This window comes from Megalobrama amblycephala, linkage group LG21 (assembly GCF_018812025.1).
Source record: "Megalobrama amblycephala isolate DHTTF-2021 linkage group LG21, ASM1881202v1, whole genome shotgun sequence".
NCBI classification, from domain to species: Eukaryota; Metazoa; Chordata; class Actinopteri; order Cypriniformes; family Xenocyprididae; genus Megalobrama; species Megalobrama amblycephala.
Genome location: NC_063064.1, coordinates 27,672,127 through 27,688,831, shown reverse-complemented (window position 1 = coordinate 27,688,831; position 16,705 = coordinate 27,672,127). Strand labels below are relative to the sequence as shown.

The 16,705-nt window shown below is 36.0% G+C and overlaps 1 protein-coding gene across 3 annotated transcripts in view; it reads right to left on the bottom strand.

Moving 5' to 3' along the window:
- LOC125256850 (inter-alpha-trypsin inhibitor heavy chain H3-like) overlaps positions 1-16,462 on the bottom strand; it is a 34,585-nt gene extending 18,123 nt beyond the window's left edge. Inside the window, exons 1-12 of one of the 3 annotated variants that reach the window (XM_048173109.1) lie at positions 16,010-16,462; positions 15,043-15,123; positions 14,096-14,259; positions 13,800-13,904; positions 13,554-13,716; positions 13,365-13,475; positions 13,136-13,264; positions 12,906-13,022; positions 12,472-12,640; positions 12,101-12,211; positions 11,628-11,809; positions 11,350-11,529 (exon numbers count right to left, since the gene is read on the bottom strand). In XM_048173109.1, the coding sequence (XP_048029066.1) occupies positions 11,350-11,529; positions 11,628-11,809; positions 12,101-12,211; positions 12,472-12,640; positions 12,906-13,022; positions 13,136-13,264; positions 13,365-13,475; positions 13,554-13,716; positions 13,800-13,904; positions 14,096-14,259; positions 15,043-15,120 (1,509 nt within the window). In that variant the 5' untranslated portion in view covers positions 15,121-15,123; positions 16,010-16,462. The remainder of the gene's footprint in view (positions 1-11,349; positions 11,530-11,627; positions 11,810-12,100; positions 12,212-12,471; positions 12,641-12,905; positions 13,023-13,135; positions 13,265-13,364; positions 13,476-13,553; positions 13,717-13,799; positions 13,905-14,095; positions 14,260-15,042; positions 15,124-16,009) is intronic. The other 2 variants (XM_048173107.1, XM_048173106.1) reach the window with 2 other exon arrangements.
- Positions 16,463-16,705: the final 243 nt, after the last annotated feature.

Sequence of the window (16,705 nt, the reverse complement as noted above, 5' to 3'; positions counted from 1 at the left end):
ACTCCTCATAGAGATTAAACCAGATAAACACCATATGTTGTCAGTCTAATCTTAAGGCCTTAGTGATGTTAAATTGCGATGATCTCAACTTTTAGTTGAAGGTCGTATCGGTGGCGGCCTGACAAAATCTGATGTTTCGCCATGAAAGAGAAATCACATTTTTGAGGGCCTAAACATGCTTGAAAACCCATGAAACTTTTGCACATGCGTCAGAAGTGGTGAAAATTTACGTCTGATATGGGTTTCAGAATTAGGTGTGGCAAAATGGCTCGATAACGCCACCTACAAAATTTCAACGAAGTGCCCCTGATGCTACGTTTGACAAACAAGTATGAAATTCAGTACACACATCAAACAGTCCCATACCTACAAAAAAGTCTCTTGGAGCAAAATCTGAAAAACAACAGGAAGTCAGATATTTTGAATTAACTTTGGAAAATTTGTGCAATTTTTGCCATTTTCAGAAGTTGTATTTTAACAAACTCCTTTAATCAGATCAAGGTCATATTTGGTCAGTCTAATCTAAAGGCCTTTGTGATGTTAAATTGCTAAGATCTAGAGTTTTCGCTCAAGGGCGTGTCTGTAGCGGCCTGACAAAGTCTATTGATAATAGTCCTGACCTGAACGCATCTACATGGCAATATTCAATCATGGTTAAAGCGCCACCTGTTGGCAGCAGGAAGTGTGCCACTTTGAAATGACTTTGCCATAATTCTCCTGTATTTTCTCACTTACTTGCATGTCACCCACTGTTCACTGATTTCCTAAAGCCAATGGGTGGCAGTGAGCCCTGGTGCGAGGGCCCTTTCATCGCTGCTTGCAGCTTTAATTATGTTTGTAACTTTCAACAATCATTTTGTTTTAAAAACTTAGTGTACATGTGATAACCACATATACATAAGAACTAAAAAATGTGTTGTTGCTTTTTTTAAATGATAGTTCAGTTAAAATTATCTCATCTGCATTTTTATTTAGGTGTACAAATGCTTTTACACTTTTATATAATTACTTAGGCTGCATTGATACTGATCAGTCAGTACCCAGTTAAAAAATGCGACCACTTCAGTATTCATATCATATTTACTGGATGCACAGTTACTCAGCAGTTCATTCTGGACAAGTGGCATTTCAGGAAATAATACTTATACATTCATTTAATATAATGCCATATTACAAACTCAAGGTCACTGTCCAGATCCAGAAACATGAGGCAAACATCAGGGGTAGCATAAAACAGAAGCCCAAACACAACAGGAGACAAGCAATGAGAGTATCATGGTTTGAAAAGATATGAATTAGTGGTGGTGAGGTCACACAGAGATTGTGAGTTTTCACAATGTTACAGCAGTGACATTAGGTTTCACTATCTAATGGTGTACAATCAGTAAACCTGAGTCAGATGACCTTAGTGATCTGAAGGTATTTTTTGTTTGTTTTTAACAGCATCCAGTGTCTCAGCATGTTTAATTTTGAGGATTTGGCAGTCAACTCAAACATTTTAGAGATATGAGAGCAGTTACGAACTGTAGAACAGGGTCTGATCAGAAAGCCAATGATGTCAACAGACAAATCAGAATGAGAAATAGTATGATTTTTGGAATCAATTAGTAATACTGTACATTTTTGTTTTGTTTCCCTTGAGAATACTGGTAATTTTGATGTGATTCATACAGGCATTTAAAGAGCTTGTGGGGAGAAGACAGTGAGTATGGAGCTGATATAAAACTTTGTGTCATCAGATCAATGATGTAACCAAGAGGAAGCAACCAAGAATGAAGATGTCACAAAGTGTCTAAAGTGTCATTGACTCTAGAATTTGTTTATATTCTTTTGCAATGCTTCTTGTTTGCCACTGATTTGTCTTGTGAAATATAGCGTGAAATGGGGAGAGAAAAAAAGTCCTCAAAAAAGAATAATTTTTGCATTTTATGTTATCACAATATGTTGAAACATTCAGTTGAGTAATCCCACATATGAAAGTATGATTATCTGTTCTTTTAGATGGATGAGTCCTTTAATGTAAGTCTTTGCCATTTTATGCACATTTCCCACTTTATTGTTCCACACTCTCCTCCTCAAGCTGCATGATATGAGGTATCATTCATGTCCATAGCACAAATGGTGTGGAAGTTTTATATTATTAAGGAATTAATCAAACATCTAACACTACTAAGCATGAACAATAGTAACAGTGATGCTTTTTCTTAGCAGAAAGTAAGCAATTTATTTGTCAAAAGCTTTCTTAAAGACTTAAATCAGTTTCACTGATGTTCTCTCAGGTTAATGCAATCAGTCTCCGATGTCTGAACATGGTCTGTAGTGTGAGCTCTTTGCTTTGCATTGTAAGAACAGTAAGCTTTCACTGCAGCTGCAGTAGCAAAGAGAATCAAAAGAGCTGCCAGTCCAAAACCGCCGAACATCAACCTCTGCCCCGTCACATCCATATTGGCAGCTGAAGGTGAAAAAACAATTTAAATGTCATTCTTACACAACCTTACTTTTTTCATCAGTGAATTGTCAGTGAATCAAACTGAAATTTTATGTAGGCCTAAGACTGCTCCTAAATGCATCTCTTCAAATAAATTCTTAAAGGGTTAGTTCACCCAAAAATGAATGCCAGCAATGCCATTTCCTCTCTCAAGTTCCATAAAGGTACTAAAAACATATATAAATCAGTTCATGCGAGTACAGTTCAATATTATTATAAAGCAACAAGAATACTTTTGGTGCGCCAAAAAAAAAAAAAAAAAAAAAAAAAAACGTCTTATTTAGTGATGGCCAATTTCAAAACACTGCTTCGGGAAGCTTCATAGCATTATGAATCAGCGTGTCGAATCAGCTGTTTGGAGTGATTTCAGCGGTTTGACACGCGATCTGACTCATGATTTGATACACTGATTCATTATGCTCCGAAGCTTCCTGAAGCAGTGTTTTGAAATCACTAAACAAGTCTTTATTTTGTTTTTTTGCTGCATGCCCGCACCAAATATATTCTTGTCACTTTATAATATTAAGGTTGAACCACTACACACATCGGGCCCTAAAGGTAGCAGCCAGAAAAATGGAGTGCAGCTGGAAGAAAACAAAACTAGAAGTTTTTCGCATTTCGTGGAGAGAGAGAATGATTGAGTACAGAAAGGCCTTAAAAACTGCTAGATCTGCCTATTTTTCAAAACTTTTAGAAGAAAATAAGCACAAACCTAGGTATTTATTTGATACAGTGGCTAATAGGGGTGTGACGAGATCTTGTGTCACGAGATCTCGCGAGACTAAAGTGTGACGAGATTTCTGGTCGAGGTGAAAAGTAGTCTCCTGATGTTGCCATGACAGAGTGTTAGGATGATTAGGAAAGAATATGCCACCGCTACGTTTACATTACGCCTCCACTGTCCTTTTGCTTTGTGTAAAAAAAAAAACAACAAAAAAAACATTTAATTAAGTTGGATAACGGTCACCGCCGCTCCATATTTAAAGAGTACGCGCGATCGCTGAAAGTGAAAGTAAACCAGCGCGTGCATTCAAACGAGATTTCAATACCCCGCATTTTGAAAGCGGCTCCCTGATTCATGCAAATATCTCTGTCAATATGAAAGCTATTTTAGGCTGGGCAGTGTAGTTGTAACCATCTCTTAGCTCTGTATCAAAGAAAAAGTTGGTCTTATTTGCACTTTGAATATTGAGAGGGTGCGATTATGATTTCAACTTGCAAAGTGTTACCATAAAAATGAATAACAGTTTTCTCTTAATCTTATTAAGCACAAACAGTAAGGTTTCATTAGTTAACATTAGTTAATGCACTGTGAACTATCATGAACTAACAAAGAATGACTATTTTTATTAACTAACATACACAAAGATTAATAAATACTGTAGCATAGATATTGCTCATTGTTAGTTGATGTTGGTTAATACATTAATGTTAATAAATGAGACCTTATTGTAAAGTGTTAAAATTTTTATTTATACTGTTTTATTTCTATGATCAGTTTGTGGAAAGGAGTTCAGTTAGGAGGTCAAAAGTTGTAGAAGCTCATAAATTATGTACAACAAGGTCTGAAGAGACAGAAGAGAAGTCAGTCAGTTGAGTTAGTGGCAAAACCTTTTACAGTGCTTGAGTATTGTTGTCTTTTACTGCATATGATAATTCATACTCAGAAAGTAGAACTGAATGACATTCATTATAAGATTAGTTAAAACATTTCAAATACACCTGCAGAATATTTTTTCTAGTCATGTATTTCGCCATTGAGAATTTCTTAAAAATAGTGTGTAAAAATCTTGTCTCATCTCGTCTCGTGAACTCAATCTCGAGTCTCGTCTCGTCTCGTGAGATACCCGTCTCGTCACACCCCTAGTGGCTAAATTAACAAGAAACAAAGCTTCAACTTCTGATGTTTCCAAAGAGCACAGCAGTAATGACTTTATTAACTTCTTTACTTGCAAGATTGACAATATTAGAGAGAAAATTATAACCATGCAACCGTCTACTACAGTACTGTGTCAGACAGTGCATTGTAGTATCCCTGAGAAAAAAAATTCAATTCATTTACTGCTTTAGGAGAGGAAGAATTGTCTAAACTTGTTAAATCATCAAAATCAACAGCATGTATGTTAGACCCTATACCGACTAAGCTATTGAAAGAGATGCTTCCAGAGGTCATAGATCCTCTTCTTAATATCGTTAATTCATCTTTATCACTAGGATACGTACCGCAAACTTTTAAGCTGGCTATTATTAAACCTCTTATTAAAAAACTACAACTTGATCCTAGAGAATTAGTCAATTACAGGCAAATATCACTTGATCTGATTCTGTCAAAAAGACTAGCAAAGGCAGTATCATCACCATCAATATTACTTTTTAGAAAGAAAAAGTATCTGTGAGGATTTTCAGTCACAATTTAGACCTTACCATAGTACTAAGACTGCTCTCATTAGAGTTACTAATGATTTGCTCTTATCATCAGATCATGGTTGTATCTCTCTATTAGTTTTACTGGATCTTAGTGCTGCATTTGATACTATTGATCACAATATTCTTTTAAATAGACACGAAAATTATGTTGGCATTAGTGGAATAGCACTGTCATGGTTCAAATCATACTTATCTGACCGTTATCAGTTTGTAGTAGTAAACGAAGAGATTTCATATCGATCAGAAGTTCAATATGGAGTACTGCAAGGCTCAGTACTAGGAGCGTTGCTTTTCACTCTGTACATGCCACCCTTGGGAGATATCATTAGGAAGCATGGCATTAGTTTTCACTGTTCCGCTGATGATACTCAGGTCTATATTTCTTCGCGCCCTGACAAAACTTACCAATTCACAAAATTAACGGAATGCATAGCTGATATAAAAAATTGGATGAGCAGTAATTTTCTACTACTAAATTTAGAAAAAACAGAGATTCTAATTTTTGGACCAAAAACTTCTTCACGTAATAACCTAGAATACTGTCTAACACTTGGCTGCTCTATTAAGTCTTTGTCATCAGTTAGGAACCTGGGTGAGCTCTTTTATAACAATCTTTCATTTGAAGGCCATGTTTCTAGCATCTGTAAAACCGCATTCTTCCATCTTAAAAAATATATCTCAACTACGACATATGCTCTCAATGAAAAATGCAGAACAGCTAGTTCATGACCTCAAGACTAGATTACTATAATGCTCTACTGGGTGGTTGTTCTGCTCGCTTGATAAATAAACTACAGCTCATACAAAATGCAGCAGCTAGAGTTCATACTAGAACTAGGAAGTATGACCATATTAGCCCTGTTCTGTCAACACTGCATTGGCTTCCTGTTAAACATCGTATAGATTTTAAAATCTTGCTAATTACTTACAAAGCACTAAATGATTAAATTATTTAGATCCCCAGTACCTGAGCGAGCTCTTAAAGCATTATAGTCCTTCACGTTTATTGCGATCTCAGAATTCAGGTCAGCTGATAATCCCTAGAATATCAAAATCAACCGCAGGCAGTAGATCCTTCTCCTATTTGGCACCTAAACTCTGGAGCAATCTTCCTAGCATTGTTCGGGAAGCAGACACACTCCGTCAGTTTAAATCTAGACTAAAAACGCATCTCTTTAACCTGGCATACACATAACACATTAATTTATATTTTCAAATCTGTGTGATGATGAACACATAGGTCATCATCACGCGTACATCAGCAAAAATATAAATTAACAAATGAATGATGCTCTGGAGTCTGTCTTTATTACACTACAAGATGGTTCTGAATTCCATCAAAACACACAGAGAAACAATTTTCCAACAGCTGTGCAGAATTTGCTTTGATTTCATGGAAAAATCTGAAAGTTAAGCAGCAGATAAAAATCATGAGTGATACCCTTAAATTCTTACTGACCTTCGGAATATTCATACAGATCGCGATAGTTCTGTCCATCAGCTGTGTAAATAATACAAAGAACACATTTAATACATGCAACAAAGAACAATTTTATTCTCATAGATTAATTCATAATCTTAGAGAACATCACATATTAAATTCGTAAAAATAATTATTATCATAATTTTCCTTAACATTCTGTCATTGACGAAAATAACTATATATAACTATAAATAAAAAGCAGTTTTGAATGACAAAAATGACAAAAATCTATTGACATTTTCATCAATGAATAAAAACTTGACGAAAATGTTGGTGGGGGGTGGGGGGGGGTGATGGGGCGATTTGGGAAGAGATTTTTTTAGTCCGTTGGTTTCTAGTCCATGTAAGACATCAACACATTTTGTTGATCCTGGAACAACATTCCGATCCGAAAATTTAGTCCTAACCTTTTCCCAACCCCTAAACCTACCCATAACTTATACCTAAAATCAGAGGAAAATGATAGTTGAATAACACTGTTGTGGAAGCACCTAACCCAGGTTGTAAGCCTAAACTTGACCTAAATGGCAAACTTGTCCCTCAAATCTGATTGGTTGATTGGAATGCACCGTTTCATAAAATGGTCAAAAATATAAACATCTGGGAGAAAGAGAAGAGCAGACATATGGATAAATCTGAAAAAGTGTGACAACGCTAAAGACAGCTTAATTCAGTCCGGTTTTCTGTGTGCACACAGAAAGCCACCTCTCAGACAGGGCCAGAGTACTGAATTGAGCTCTCTTTCATGTCTTTTAGCACCTGAACAGACAAATGCACACAAAACTGTCAAAATGTCAGTTTTGGTGATTACTGACATAAACACAGTTGGCTGTGTCTTAAGTGAATGTAAACAGTTAGGAGAATATAGGATGTGTCAGTGTATTGGATTCGTGCATTCAGCCTTAAAGGGATAGTTCACCCAAAAATGAAAATCTGATGTTTATCTGCTTACCCCCAGGGCATCCAAGATGTAGGTGACTTTGTTTCTTAAGTAGAACACAAATTATGATTTTTAACTCAAACCTTTGCAGTCTGTTGGTTGTATAATGCATGGCAATGGTAAAAAAAAATCTTTGAGAGATTTATTCGAAACTATGCCAGAGCGCGTACACACCTCACGCACCGGATGCCGTGTGTGCCCTCAAGGCGGTTGGACATAGTGGTGTATTAGAGGTAAAAAATGATATAAATACTGTTCGGTTTCTCGAACAAACCAATTGTTTCGTGTCTTAGGACATAAATGTGTCGTCACGAGCCACAGGGTTTAATTTGAATTTGTCTGTGCATGTTTTTTTTACACTTATAGATGGTGTTCCCATTGACATGCATTATACGACTGACAGACCGCAACGGTTGGAGCTAAAAATCATCATTTGTGTTCTACTGAAGAAACAAAGTCACCTACATCTTTGATGCCCTGGGGGTAAGCAGATAAACATCAAATATTCATTTTTGGGTGAACTATCCCTTTAAAGTGACAACAGCTTAATAAACCATGCTGCTGTTCATCATTAATGTTTATCAAACAACAAAATAAAAAGAGAAAATCACTCTCAATCATTCACTTTAATAGATTTAATAAAGATTATTCTATATTTAATTTATAACCATGTAAAATTAAATATGTATGCTTGAAAGAATTTAAAACGTTGTATGAGAGTTATTATAAAGAATGCATATATCATTAATTGAAAAGACCATGTTCTTGTTTCTTTATGAGAAGGGGATTTTAGTTGACTAAATGTACTCTAGATTTAGTTTACTAAAATCGTATGATATTTAGTAGACTAAAACTAGATTAAAACTAAAACAATTCAGATGACTAAAATATGTCGAAAATTAAATTACATTTTAGTCAAAAGACCACTAAAAATAAATCGAGATTTCCTGTCAAAATTAACACTGGTGAACAAAAATGATTATTGTCGTGTCTTTTGCATACGACTATGAAGGGACCTTAAAATGCACACAAATATTCTGTACAAGAAATCGGCTATGAAGTGTATGTGTGTAATGAACCATTTTCTAATCTGCCTTATTATACAGACAATATTAACATTCACAGGTTTTAGATTTAACTTTGTGTTTCAGTCAAACACTTCTGACATTACCACATATGCATTACATAATAGCTACTGATTTAAAAGGTCCATTTCCTGTATGCTGTGCCTTATCTGTCCCTGAAGAAAATAATATTATTAAAAATTAGACTGAAGCTGCTCCCAAGATGATTGTTTGTATATAGGCTATATATAAAACATAATACAACAATTTAAACATATTTAGGGCCCAAGCCACTAAGGCGTTTTTCTAGGGATTTTTAAAAAATTATTATTATTTTTTTTCAAACATCCAGGGCTTTTTGGGGGCCTTAACATGCTCAAAAACTCTTGAAAATTGGCATATACATATATATCTGCGATGCCGCAGAGGTTGGGACCTGGGCATGGCAGGGGGGCTCGACAGCGGCCCCTTAAATGGGGTCCGAAAACTTCATCGATATATAAAAAATGCTTGGATTAGTATGAAACTCTGTACACATATAGACCTCATCAGGCCTAACAACTTTCTTGCTCTATGTTATACACCAGCTCAACAGGAAGTCAGCTATTATGGGTTATTTGAAAAACGCATGCTCTGGAATTTGATATACTCCTCCTAGCCGATTCATCCGATCACCACCAAACTCGGTCAGCATGAAGACATTGAGGATGCTAAACTGTGAGCGGACTTTTGATATCTCAAACAGTTTGGCCGTGTCGAGGCAACAAATTTATAGCAAGATAAGGGAAACATGAAGTGTGTTATAACCTCTGCATACATTGATTGATTTTGATGAAACTTCATCACATGGAAGTGACTATTGTGAGTCTAAGTTATAGCGCCACCAACCAGCAGCAGGAAGTGTGTCACTTTAAAAATGCTTTGAGATCCCTCTTATTTTTATCTGATTTGCTACAAACTTCATTAGAATAATGTCAAAACATGGCGAATGTAGACCTGTAAAAATATTTTTGATATTTTAAACACTGTTGCCATAGCAACAGATCAAACTTCAATGTGTTCTGGATGATTTTGAGACTCTTAGCATGCTTCATATTGCATGAAACTTGACACACATCAGGATTGTCATCCAGTAGACATGAGCAAAGGGGGGGGGGGGGGGGGGGGTTGTTATGGGTCACCAAACTCACTACACATATTGTTCTCATTAAGCCGGACAACTTTCTAATTTATAGTCATTAGCTTTGACCAAAATAGCTGACTTCCTGTTGGTTTGAATGTGGATTTATTTGACAAATCAAGCTCTGAAATTTTAACTACTCCTCTTAGGGAGTGCATGCAATTGCCATCAAAGTTTCTGGACATGATGACAAGATCATGACTAAAGATGCTAAATTGCGAACGATTATAGGATGTCTCGAATGGTGTTGCCATTGTTTGACTTAAATTAAATTAAGATTGTATGTTTGGTAATTGAACCTGGATGAATTTAAAGTGAATGTACTATAGCAGTTTCACTCAGATGTGCAACACAATACAGAAGAAAATATCTATCAGTACTTCCATTTCATCACAACTTTAAATTCTCTGCAATAGTTTGAGTAAATGAACTGTTAGTTCAACATTTTATACCTACATGCAGAAGATGAAGGTTGGAAACTCCTTCCTGATAAAAAAAAAAAAAAAAAAAAAAAAAAAAAAACACAAGTGTTATTCACAGTATACAGTGGGCAGCAAGTCCAAGACCAAAACTGTGATTTTCTTTTATTTAAACCTGGGGGAAAAAAAAAAGTTTAGAATTTTGAACATTCTAAAACAAAGTAATGATATGACGATGAAATGAAGAAGGAATATTTAAGATTCTGCACTCAATATTGACAAAAGGAGACATACTGAAATTCACGTCAATCCAAATTTACTCAAACTGTTATGTTGATAATATACTTAGTAATGAAATAAACTGTACAGTAATAAATTAAAACTATTTCATAAGTGATTATGACATTTTAACCCCCTTGTTTATAGATAAAAATAAATGCATGAATACAGTCACTGAATCTGTTCAAGTTCAGATACACAATCAGATACATATAGGATACACAAACTAAACTGACGCACAAATAAAGTAGTTTCATGCATTTTATTAGATCTTTTGGTTAACCTACGATGCAGTTCATGCAAAACTTGATTAATACATTCTGTAACTTTTCATATTGTTGCCGTCACCGTCACTGTGTTTATTTTACTGCATAAAATGGACCTTGCTATTTTGTCAAAGGTCAAATATTTGCACACTTTCATTTACAAGGTTTGTAAGACACTAAAACAACTCAGTTCTCACCTTTAGGTCTGGGATCCTCTTTTCCCTCTTTGGGTTTGTCGGCAACTTCCACTTCATCTTCCTGTGGCTTAGTGACGACCATAGAGGTGAGGGGGGTGACAAACTGGTATTTAAGAGAGAGTTTGAGAGCTTCTTTCTCTTCATCCTCTTTCTCTTGTCCTTTAAGAAGCACCCTGAGACAGAAAGATGTCCTCAATGTCCAATTTAAAATGCAAAATGTCATATCACTCCATAAACTTACTGCCTTTCCAGAAGTTGCTTCACTGTAAGGTAGGCCCACAGTCTCTGCATGAAATCTTCATTCTCAGGTGGGACATCACTGGGGTCTTTTATCACTACAGTGTCCTGATACGTCACACTACTGCCTTTCTGCTCAGAAATAATAATACTAATGAACATTTTCTTCAGGAATGTTGTCATTACCACTTTCACCAAAAACTTTCTCTGAAAATAAAGTGACCATTATTGCAAACTTTTAAACAATTGACCATCAATGATCCCAATATCCAATATCATAACCTCAGTTGAGACTGCTGAGAAAAAAAACCCAGCCCACTCATTCCCTATCAATTTGATACAATTTATAAAGCACCATGATGATCTTACTGATACTGCAATGACTTCAGTGCTGAAACTCTCCACTCTGTTGTCTGTGATTTGTCCTGAAACCACAATCTCAGAGCCGTTGAAGTACAGGTTAAAGCTGGTCTTGGTAAGGTTTGTCCCTCCTGTGTATTGAAGTTGAATATCAGTGAGGAGAGGGACGGCAACTTCATCATAGAAGCCCTACAATATAACAAACCAAAATAAAGGGTTTAAATGCATTCAAACACAGAACAGATAAGAACTGAGGATGAATTCACAGCTGATTCTCTGTAGTCCACCTGCAGCTGTAGATCAGCGTCTGAATCTTCATAAATCCTGCGAGCGACTCCACCATTTTCCAGTGACATCTTTGTCAGGAAGTCAAAGTTAACATCATGTCCAAAACCAAGACAATAGAGAGGAAACTTCAGCCCAATGGCCTTTTTCACATTGGCCATTATCCTCTCTATGTTAGTTTCACCTGTTAGAGAGAAAAATAAGTTAGACTATTGACATTACATGCTTGAAAATCATAATTATGACATTTTTTGAGTGATCAGAAAACAATGGATGCATTGGACGATTTCATATTTCTTATTCTTTTCTTACAGACAAAAACGAGAACCAAATAATTCATGATAATAATCTTCTGGTCCTGCAGGCATTTTAATTAGATCTAAAACCTTTTATTAACAGGTCTTCTAATTAGACTGAGTGAACTAGTGCTACGATAAAACACCATTAGTTCGTGTTTGTCAGTGTGAATCTGTGCCTGAAGTGGGATCTCCATCAGTCAGCAGGATCAGGATGGACGTGGTTCCCTCTTGTGGATGTCGATTGATCATGTCCACTCCTGCTAGAACTGCAGCGTTTATGTTTGTGTCTAAAAGAAGAACAAACACAGTTGTGTCACTTTGAGGAACAACTTTCTTACTCCCCATTTAGCATTAGCAGGGCTCGACAATAAGGACTGCCCAATGGCCCGGGGCCAGTGTGAACGCCCATTTTCTTTTTTTTTTACTTTATTCATTTTTTGTTAAGGGCCAAGTGAAAATTTAGGCGGGGCAAGTAAAAATTTTAACCACTGGCCCGACCAGACCAGTAGAAAAAATCCTTAGAGTTGAGCCCTGATTGGGAACTCACTTCCTCTCTCTCTGATCTCCTTCACAAAGGATTTTGCTTTCTTCAGGTTTTGCTTGGTAGCTTTCAGGAGTTCATGCTTCCATGTAAGAACTAAATGATCAAAGGTGATCAATCCAAAGTGGTCATCCTCATCAAGATCACTTAAAATCTTTAGCAGTGCCAAACGAGTCTAAAGAAAAACACTTCTGTCAGAAAACCTGAAAGTTATTCTTTCTCCATTATGACTTTATATTAATTAACGGATATATTAATTTACTAATTTAAACTAAGCAAATCCACAGTGATTTCAATACTGAAATCCCTTTTCTTTAAACATATAAATGCAGAATGATGCAAGATCCTTAAAAAAAAAAATGTACTTCAGTGGTTTTACCATCAAAATTTTCATAGCTTCTTATCCTTTTGGTTGATTTGGCTGAAACGTTGACATTTACCTGATCTATTTTTCTGCCTCGCATAGAACCGCTCTGGTCAATGATAAACACCACATTTTTGGGAATACGTGGAACATCAGAGGGTGCAAAGTAGTGGACAAAATAGCCATTTGATACCTGAGAGAAACAAAAGAACATTCTGAATATCATTCATGTCTTTTTACATAGCCAGTCTTTCAAAATCCTTTGTCATATATTACTCTCATAAAGCACGTTATTGAAAAATGTACCATGACTTCTCCTTTAGGATTTAATCTCTCAACATCATATGTTATAAGCAGGTCACCATTCAGCCCATTTTCTCCACAGCTTTTACACTTGGTCTGTTGATCTCGAGTGGGGTAGAAGGTCACCCATGCCTGAAATGATCAGTTTGGTCATCTGGTCACTTTGTTTGAAGTGTAGTAGCATAATGAGAACATCTAAGCTAAGGGTTTTACCCTCATTTTAAGCTCTTACGTCTTTGTCTGCTCTGGTGGTTTTGATGGCATTGGCCAGATCACCGGTGCTCAAATCTCCTTTCACCTCCAAGAAGGAAATTCCTGGTTTCTCTTGGATGTGTACATCCATCTAATGTGAGTAAAGGAAACATGATCTTTCTATCCATCTAAATTGATGATCTATTTCCCTCTTTGTTTCTTCTTCTACCTTGAAATCTGCCACCGGCTGCATCGGTTGGGCATTGATGAGTAACTCATATTTGCCGAGGCGGCGCTTTAGCAGTTCTTCGTAGGTCAACTCAAAGGTCACTTTACTAAAAGCAGCCACCGACACTGAAGTTTTAAAGTCTTCTAAAGTCCTTCCAACAGATCTGAAATAGAAATGAATCACAGAATATTACTAAACATGCTATTAAAACACATTTTATGGACCTATTTTTTTAATGTCCAGTACTTGATCAGTCCAGCACTTTGTCCTCGAGATACTGCTTCACTGTACTGCTGCTGAGCTTCCTGTTTTTCCTTCACCACGCCATCATATGTCTTCCCCTCTATGGTCCTATGGAGAAAATGACAATGATACACTCTTAATATGTGTATTTCATACATACAGTACTTCATAAAATAATTAATAAATCTTTATTTTGTTGTTGTCTAGCAGGATTATAATGGACATGACCTGAGACCAACATATAAATGGCTTCTTTACCACTTTATCTCTACTTTTATAACACAACTCATGTTCCCTACATTCTGAATTTGCTGATGAAGGCAGTCTTGGGTATCTTGACCTCAAACTGGATCTCTTGAGATTCATTCAGTGTGTTCGCCACACGGCTTGTGATGACCGTTGTGGCGTAGCGACTGGTGACCGTGGAGTTAATGTAGAAGCTGTATAAATCCACATCTTGTTTCTGTTGAGACATCAAACAGTTTAGTCACATTGGATGGTGCACATTTACTCCTTTTTCTGTGGGATTGTTCAAATATTTACTGCACGAAAATGGCATGAAGAAAAGGCCTAAACAACAAATACATTTTGATGACTACATCTCAGTGTAAACTATTGAGCAATAGATAGTTCTCTTTACTCAAACTGCATTTTAAATGATACACTGCTGTTCAAATTTCAGTACGATCTTTAATTTCTGAAAGAAGTTTCTTAGGCTCACCAATGCTGCTTTTATTTGATCTAAATAAACCCCTTAAATCAGTAATTTTGTGAAATATTTTTACAGTTTAAAATAAGATATTACATTTTAGAATATAATTTATTCCTGTGATGCAAAGCTGAATTTTCCACATCATTACTCCAGTCTTCAGTGTCACATGATCCTTCGGAAATCAGTCTAATATGCTGATTTTCTGCTAAAGAAACATTTGTTACTAGTGTTAAAAACACTAATATTAATTTAGTGGAAACCGTGATACTTTTTTTTAGGATTCACTGATAAATAAAGTTTAAAACAACAGCTTTTATATGAAACAGAAATCTTTTGTAACATTATAAATGACTGTCACGTTTGATCAATTTAATGATGAAAAGTATTAATTTCTCAAACTTTTCAACAATGTATATTCAACATGTATTCAATAGATCTAGTTGTGTCTGGATCTTCATCTCAAATACAAATAATGAATCTGTTTGTAGAATTTTGACACATCATCTTCATCTTAATCTGAGATTTGACCCTCACCTTCTTAACAGGTTGTGAACTGGCTGAGATGAGAAAGACGCTCAAGAGAATCAGTCTGAGAGCTGCTCGATCCATCATGTCCTGCTCAGAAAACAGACCTCGAAACACACACTCCTTTAAACTCCTGACCACATCATGCGATTGGTTATTGTTCACCGGATTCAGGAATCAGGAACAACCCCCTTTATTTGTAATCAGAATCTCTTGAACTCCTCAAAAGTCAATATTGAGGCATGTTTTTTTTTTTTTTTTTTTTTTTTTTTTTTAGAAAATATATTATATATATATATAACTTGTAAATACTTCACATTCTGTAGAAGCTTGTTGCTGTTTTTATTTTATTATCAGACATGACCTCAAAAAATACATACTTTACAGAAATAATTACAATCAATACTTAGAAAGGCACAAATCAAAGGGTTGCTATTTATACATAATGTAACACTACTGTAAATCAGCAAGACCTGGGTTTCAGCAATTGATGGTGAGTTAGCTGGGTTATCTCTGGAAAGTTATGTCTTATAGAAATTACAATCTCTGATGGCGGTGCCTCCAAAAATGTGTCAACTATACACCAAGAAAATAGATTATCTACACTGTTCTCCTGATTAAATAAAATGGATCTATTTGTTATGGGCTGTTTTCTTTATAAACTACACTGTAATCAAATTATTAAATGCAAATATACAGTGAAACAAACAAAGAAAATTATTTTTGGAATAATTTTTAGAAGAAATCAAATGAAACCCCCTCGTTTATATAATATAAATGATATAGGATAGACACAGAGCAAAATTAACTGCAGATCAGTTATGCATTGCTGCTGTAAACCTGAAACTGAAACTGAAACTTAAATGACACATTCACGCTTATACGTGCTCAACTGTTCGTAAACCAAGAGCTTGGATTTTGTTGGGGCCCTTATAGCAGTCTCAAACAGATGACGCAGTGTCGAACTGGTACTCACTCAGTTGTGTTACAGCGAAACACTCCAAGTCGCGCCAAGAAACGATTACGCGAAGCTTTGATCCTCTTCTCCTCCAGATGCACGGGGAAAACGGTGCAACACTGAAATAGCTGTTGCGTCACACACCTGACTCCGACTCACGAAGGCCTGCGATCTCCTTCGGCACAAACAGTTCACGTTTGCATATCCCCGCAGAAAAACACTGCGATGCTGTCTGAGACTCCTCTGGGTCCTCGATTCCAGAAGAAACAATGAGCAGTGTGTTCCAATAGATTTGGCAGCTGCTTCGATGGACAGAGGAGCACACCTAATGCTTTAGTTTTTGAACACTCGGAAAACCTTCCCGTTGTCAAATTATATGCATATAGGTTATCTGTATCTGATATAGGACACAAATACTGTCGCTAAATAAACTTTACAGGTTTACCCATCTCACTCCGTCAACAACTCGCCAATCTCTCTCCCTTCCATGTCGCAATCTCGCGTTTGTCGCTCCTCCCCTCATACATTACGATTTTTTGCATGTGAACGCACCAATAACCCAATGAAATATCTTATTGGCTAGCATTTAAAATACTGCAGAATACACTGTACATAATATACAAAGTCCAATGTATGTACACACAATATTGAAAAAAAAAATGAAAATAAAATAAAGGTGCACAAATATTCACAGGGTTACAATAAAATATACTT